This window comes from Halichoerus grypus, chromosome 11 (assembly GCF_964656455.1).
Source record: "Halichoerus grypus chromosome 11, mHalGry1.hap1.1, whole genome shotgun sequence".
NCBI classification, from domain to species: Eukaryota; Metazoa; Chordata; class Mammalia; order Carnivora; family Phocidae; genus Halichoerus; species Halichoerus grypus.
In genome coordinates this window covers 39,203,768-39,211,120 of record NC_135722.1, presented here as the reverse complement: position 1 = coordinate 39,211,120, position 7,353 = coordinate 39,203,768, and the positions used below count along the sequence as shown (strand labels likewise).

At 56.1% G+C, this 7,353-nt stretch overlaps 1 protein-coding gene across 1 annotated transcript; it reads left to right on the top strand.

Annotated features, from left to right (window-relative positions):
- The first annotated feature begins 3,729 nt into the window (after window positions 1–3,729).
- Window positions 3,730–6,210, top strand: MYOD1 (myogenic differentiation 1). Its single transcript, XM_036116322.2, has 3 exons — window positions 3,730–4,449; window positions 4,927–5,005; window positions 5,281–6,210. Exons 1-3 carry the CDS (start codon window positions 3,820–3,822, stop codon window positions 5,529–5,531), a joined length of 960 nt encoding a protein of 319 aa, XP_035972215.1. The 5' UTR covers window positions 3,730–3,819; the 3' UTR covers window positions 5,532–6,210.
- Window positions 6,211–7,353: the final 1,143 nt, after the last annotated feature.

Genomic DNA, 7,353 nt, shown 5'->3' with positions numbered 1-7,353 from the left:
CTAGTAAGTGCCAAATCTATAGTACACTATTAAGATATTGCAGCAGGGCATGTGTAATTGTTCAACAGGCCCTGAGTCTTACCTGGGCAGAGCAAGGGTGACCCAGCATGTATGTTCAATTGTGTACGTGACTGTCTAGCTTAGAAGAGGTACAACCATCCTCATTAATGACATATTTCACGGTATTCAAATATATGCATAGAGATTCAAAGGGCAGGAGGCCACCCATTCATTCATTCCACATTTATCAAGTTCTTACTATGTGACAGCCACTGTGATGATTTCTGGAGATGCCGTGGTGAACAAAACGTTTTTGCCTTCCTGAGGCTATATCTGTCAATGAGTGAATTAAGAAGATAAGTACAGAGTGGCCGTGTGAAGAAGGAAATGAGCAGAGTGATGTGACCCAGCTCCCTTAGAGAAGATGGTCAGAGACATCCCCAGGAAGTGACGTTTGAGCTGAGATCTGAAATAGGAAAAGCAGCAATCGTGGGAGGAGCTGGGGCCAGCGCTATAAGCAGCAAGTGCAAGGCTCTGAGGCCCGATAGTGCTCTCGGTGTTGAAAGACAGGAAAGGAGCTTAGACTAGAATGGAGTGATCAAAAGGGATGGTGGCTCCAGAAGAAATCGGACAGATGCTCTGAGGCCAACTCGTGTAGGACCTTACAAGCTAGTGTAAGGCGATGAGACTTTATTCTAAATGCAACCAAGAAGCTCTTAGGGAGTTTAAAGCAGGAAAGGGGTATCATCTCATTTATGTGTTTAAAGGATTACTCAGGCTGCTGTGTAGTGGACAGATTATGCTGGGGCAAGAGTGGAAGAAGTAAGGAGAGCAGCCAGGAAGCCATGGTGATCATCCATGCCGGCAGAGTGGCAGCTTAGTCCAGGATGGCAGCACTGGGGATGGAGAGACTCCAATGTCTCAGTGCACAGGGCTCCCCCCTGCCCAGACCTCCCCGTTGGAACTCCAGCCTCATAAAACCCCTGCCTACCTGATCTCTCCACCTGGATGTTGAACACCCATCTCAGATTTTGCCCCAGCTTGGACTCTTGATCTGCCACCTGCAAACCTGCTGTTCCCCAGCTCCGTTCTGCCCCGAGTCATCCTCAACTCCTCTCTTGTCTCCCTGCCTACATCCAATTGTGAAAAATTCTTGTTGGCTCCATCTTCAAAATATATTTGGAATTTAATTACTTTCCACCATCCCTACTGCTGGTACCCAAATCTAAACCACCATCACCACTTACTTGGATCATTACAATAGTCTCCTAATGGTCTCCCTGCTTCTGCCTTTGCTCTCCATAACCTGTATGCTCTTGTTAAAATGTAAGTCAAACAGTAACATTCTTCTCTTCCACTCAAGCTCTCCAGCGGCTTTCCATCTCAGAATTCAAATCCTTTGTCCCTTTCTGACCCCATCTCCTACAACTCTCCCACTTGCTCATTCTGCAGCTGATATACCAGCCTCCTTGCTGTACTTTAAATATGACACAGTCTTGCCTCAGGACCTTTGCACATGCTCTTCCTTCTATCTGATTCCAGATATCTGCTTCTGCCCTCCCTTCATTCTGGTCTCGCTCAAATGTAATCATCTCAGAGAGGCCTTCCCAGACCACTCCATATAATGAAATAATCTCCATCACTTTCCCCCTTTGCTTTATTTTTCTTCATAGAACTTAAAACTTCCTGACATCACATATTTTTGGCTTCTTTGTTTATTATCTGTCTCCCTACCCTACAATGCAAACACCACGAGAGCAGAGTCTCAGTGTTATTCATTGCTGTATCCCCCAACACCTAGACCAATACCTGGCACATAATGGATGCTCCATACTATGTGTTGAATGAATACATGAAGGTGGTGTTATAGAGTGAAGGGAGGTGACCACATCAGGAAGGAGACCTTCAGCACTACTAGTGGCAGAGAAGTGAAGAAGGCAGGGTTCCAAAAGAGTCTGATAGGTTTGGTGGGAAGAAAGAGCTTCCCAGGGTCCAGGGAGCCAGTTAGGACAGCTTCCTGAAGTTAGTGGGAAAGGCACAATGGTAACTCTTGCTTCTATCTGTAGGCGCTGGGGGGGAGAGACCCCTGTAGGGGTATCTCGTCCAAGGGAGACCTCTAGCCAGAACGGTGATAGGAAGATGTGGACTAGAGATTTAAGAAGAGGCTGAGAGGCATTCTGGGGGTGGAGGTACCCAGGGCTTGTGAAGGAGCCAGAGGCCCCATGAGGTGGTTGCCTCCTCCTTCTAGTCCCAGTCTTTCCAGTGGGCTTGCTGGGAAGAAATGCAGCTCAGACTTCAGCAGAAGCTAAGCCCTGACATTACATGGGCCTCTGTCAGGGCTCAGTGCCCCAGCCAACAGCTGGGAAGACAGCAGGGAGCACAGAGTCCAGTCCGTGCCAACGACAGAAGCAAGCCCTCTTGATAATATCGCCTTGCATCTCGGACTGAGGGCCTCCACATCTTTGGTCTCTTTAGATTCTCACCACCACCATAATCACTCCAAGAAATCGCTCTTATTATCCCCAAATTTACAAAGTGGGGAAACTGAGGCTTGGAAGGCGATATGACTTCGGCAAAATCACCCAGGAAGCTGTGGGATCTGGACTCGAACTTAGATCATTGGTCTGCACACTCTACTCTCAAAAGATCCCACTCTGAAATGGGGTTCTCACGCTGAGTCTGGACTTTCGAGGCCTTTGCGCAATGAACTTCACTGGTGCAGCGCTGTGCGCAAGAAGGAGGGAAAAACAGAGCACTTTTCTTTCCAGCCGAAGACACATCTCCACCCGGACCCACACAGGACACTTCGCTGCGGAAGCACACAGGTCGAGTTAGGCAGGAGTTCACTTCCCTCCCTCCAGGCCGGGGCGGGACCTGGGCTTGGAGAGACTGGCGAGAAGCTTTAGCAGCCATTCTCCTCTTCTGCAGAAATGCGGCTGCGTTTCTAAGCGTCCAGAGAAGGTGGGGTGGGCCCACGGCCCTCTGAGCCACTCCCGGGTAGGAACTGGCCGAGTGACCCGGCCGCCACGTCCAGTTTGTCTCAGGTTCTTCCACTTAGACTCTAATTCTCACTGCAGGTTTCTTTGCCTCTGACTCTTGCTTTCTGCTCTCTGTCTCTGTCTCTTGGCTGTCTCTCTCACTGTCTCACTATCTCAGCTCTGAGTGTGTCTCTGCCCTATTGCCATGGGTCTCTCTCTCTAAATCTCTCGCGATCTGTTTTCTACTCCCACCCTGCACCTAGGTCCCCCATAAATCAGAGGACAGAGGGAGACCCAAAGTCAGCTTCGAGTTGAGCGCGCGCGGCCAACATTTCGCGAGGACATAGGACGAGTACGGTGCTGGAGAGGTTTGGAGCGAGTGTGCCCCGGAGCCAAGTGCAGCCGCGTTGGGCTGCCGGCCTCTGCCTTCCTCCCAGCCTAGGGAGGGGTCGGAGCGCGCGCGCGCGCGGGGCTCGAGGGGTAGGGGGCTGGCCAGTCTCTTGCCCCAGCGGCCACGCTGGGGATCCCAAGCTCCTCCCCACCTTGTTTCTATTGGCCTCGGGCGCCCCCGCCCCCAGCCGCCCGCTCGGGCTCTGGGGCCCTTAAGCTACTACCGGATAAATAGCCCCGGGCGCCTCGCGTGACGATAGGGGTGGGGAAGCCCCGGGGCGCTGCCGCCGCTTTCCCATCAAGCCGGAGAGGACCGGGCAGCGGGGGGGGGGAAGTGGGGTGTACATTCAGACCCCCGGTACTTTACTACCGCACGGCCAAGACTGCAGAGAGGCAGAAAGTTTCGGGCAACCCCTACCGAAGCTAGGACTGCGCCACCCCCTGCAGGGACATGGAGCTGCTGTCGCCGCCACTCCGAGACGTAGACTTGACTGGCCCCGACGGCTCCCTCTGCAACTTTGCCTCCGCAGATGATTTCTATGATGACCCGTGTTTCGACTCCTCCGACCTGCGATTCTTCGAGGACCTGGACCCGCGCCTCGTGCACGTGGGCGCGCTCCTGAAGCCCGAGGAACACTCGCACTTCCCTGCGGCCGTGCACCCGGCGCCAGGCGCGCGCGAGGACGAGCATGTGCGCGCTCCCAGCGGGCACCACCAGGCTGGCCGCTGTCTGCTGTGGGCCTGCAAAGCGTGCAAGCGCAAGACCACTAATGCCGACCGCCGCAAGGCCGCCACCATGCGCGAGCGGCGCCGCCTGAGCAAAGTCAACGAGGCTTTCGAGACGCTCAAGCGCTGCACGTCCAGCAACCCGAACCAGCGGCTGCCCAAGGTGGAGATCCTGCGCAATGCCATTCGCTACATCGAAGGCCTGCAGGCGCTGCTGCGCGACCAGGACGCCGCGCCCCCTGGTGCCGCCGCTGCCTTCTACGCGCCTGGCCCGCTGCCCCCAGGCCGTGGCGGCGAACACTACAGTGGCGACTCAGACGCGTCCAGCCCGCGCTCCAACTGCTCGGACGGCATGGTAAGGCCAGGACCCCCAGCTAGAGAAGTGAGGGCAGCTCTTGGTATATCTGGGACGTGTTTCCGAGCGCGGGGAGCGGGCCCGCCAGATGGAGGTTTGGGCTGGGAACCTTGCCGCGAGTGGACCCCGGGGTCCTGAGCAGCTGTCACTGGGGTGGCCTGGTGCCTTGGGGGCGCACGGGACAAATGCGAGCCACCCTACTGGGGGCGCTGTTAGAGCTCTGCTGCAGCGACATGAAGATCTGCTTTTCTCCACTTATCCCTATTTACAAAATGCAGATTTATGCACCTAGGCGACTGTCCCCCCTCTAGTTGGCCTGGGAGGAGGCTGCAGTCAGCTCCTGTCCGCCCCGATCCCCCAACCAGGGCCCAGAACTCGTGGCTGAGACGGGGGAGCTGGGGCGGGGTGGCTACCGGGAGTGATGCTCTGGCCCCACGCGGTCCCCGAGCCTGACTCGGGCGCCCTTGCCGTTTGCAGATGGACTACAGCGGCCCGCCGAGCGGTGCCCGGCGGCGGAACTGCTACGATGGCACCTACTACAGCGAGGCGCCGAGCGGTGCGTATTTGCGCCTCCTTCGCACGTTACCCCCTTTGAGCTGCCCTGGCCTCCCTCTATCTAGGACCCCCCCCTCCCCGCCCCCAATCCTGGGAGACAGTACAGGGAATGAAATACTAAGCGTGCGGCTTCCTCCCTTTTCGCTCCGGACTCTCCCTGGGTCCTCTCGGACTCGGGCAGGCCTTCAGTTTCCTGTCTGCCCCAAAGCACTGAGCCCGTAGGTGGGAGATTTGTTCGCTGCTCAACTGCATACTAACCTACCCCTCCCCGCGCAGAAGCCAGGCCGGGGAAGAGTGCTGCGGTATCGAGCCTCGACTGCCTGTCCAGCATCGTGGAGCGCATCTCCACCGAGAGCCCCGCCGCGCCCGCGCTTCTGCTGGCGGATGCGCCGCCGGAGTCGTCTCCCGGCCCACAAGAAGAGGCCGCCCAGAGCGAGGTCGAGCGCGGCGCCCCCACCCCTTCCCCGGACGCCGCCCCGCAGTGCTCAGCGGGCGCAAACCCCAACCCGATCTACCAGGTGCTCTGAGGGGGTGGGCGGCCGCATGGGAGGGCTCCGCTGCCTGCGCGCCCGAGGGATGGTGCCCCTAGAGTCCCTCGCGCGCAAAAGATCGAGCTTAAATGCCAACCCCCACTCCCAACCGCGCTTTAAAAGCGACCCCTCCCGAGTTGGGAGAGGCGGGAGAACGGACGTGTGTTTCCACTCCCGCGCTCCACAGTAAGGACACAGTCCTTCTTTTCCACGCAACACCCTTCCCTGAGACTCGCGGCGATGGTCTTTAGGTGTTCCTCCTTGAGGGGCCAGACCCTTCCTCTTCCTTACCCCGATTCCCTGGGCGGGGTGGGACCCGCGCGGATCTAAGCCCCGCCTCCGGACGCCAGTGCGGCTGAAGGGGGCGTGGCCTCCCTCCCAGCGCCCCGGGCGGCTTTGCTCTTCCCTAGCGCCCGCGGGGCGCGCTCGCGTTCCGCGTGTAACAAGTGTAACAGTAACCACTTCACCCCCTCCCCCAGTTCAGGACCACTTTTTGTAATACTTTTGTAATCTATTCCTGTAAATAAGAGTTGCTTTGCCAGAGCAGGTGCCCCTAGGGCTGTATTTATCTCTGAGGCATGGTGTGCGGTGCGACAGGGACTTTGTACGTTTATACGGCAGGTGGGTGAGCCGCAGGCGCTCGCTCAGGTGTTCGAAATAAAGACGCTAATTTATACCGCGGTGGCTCCGACTTTCCCTGGGGATGGGGCTAGGAAGGGAGGAAACCCCGAAAACTTGGGCCAGCTGAACCGCAGCGACCCCTGTAGGCGGAAGACGGATTGCAAGAAAGGAGCCTGGGACGGGCTAGGAAGGGAGGGGTGCGTTTGGCTCCTTATCCGTGGGGGAGGTTCCTCTGACCCATCACTACACGCAGCAGGTCAGTGGTTCTTGTGTCAGGATGCATTTTAGAATGATTTGAGTAGTGAAAAAAAAAATCCATGCCTGCCCCACTCGCCAGAGATTCTGATTTAATATATCTGCCCCTGATATCCAGGGCCAGGTTTTGGTATTTTTCAAAAGCTCCCCTAAGAGATTCTAAAGTGCGTGCAAGTTTGAGAATCACGCCCCTCGATACACACTGAGTGAACCCAGGCAGATGGACTACAGGCGTGGTGTCCAGAAGGAACACTGGGAATTCGTAGCTCTAGGTGCCACTCGGAAGCCTCACGGGTACAGAGAATGTGATAAGGTGTTCATAGCATTATAAGGAAAAACTGAGTGTGAAGGGGCGATGTAAGCTGTATGACACTTACAGGCTCTCAGTGATAGGAGTAATCTTAGGGGGACCGCACAGAAGGCCAGACAGGCACAGACGTCTCTACTCAGCCTGGCACCCAGCACTTAGAGCATCCTGGCCCTGTCAGGGCAGTGCAAACCTGCATCATCTCAGGTTTGGTTAAAAATGCTCTGAGAGCAGAGGAGGGGACACTGATTTAGCCAGGGTGCTGGAGAGGACTTCCTGGAAGAGGTGCCATTTGAACTGTGTCTTGAGAAATAAGAAAAGACAACACACAATGCTCACAGACCCATGCACATGTGCACGCATACACACAGCTGGGAGGGCACCCCTGGAAGGATAGTCTGGTAAAAGTTCTTTCCCATTCCCATGCCACCCCAAGCCCGCCCCCAAACATACATACATTTGTCATCAGGACCTCAATGTCTCCTACATCTCACCCTTACAGACACTTTTTTCCTGAAAACCTTACAGGCCCACTTTCAAAGGCTCTGCTTGCCAAGTGGGATGACCCTGAGGACTGCAGGCAAGATGTGTTGCCAGCAAGAAGGACCTGTGCTCTCTGCTCTGAGGAAAGCCTCT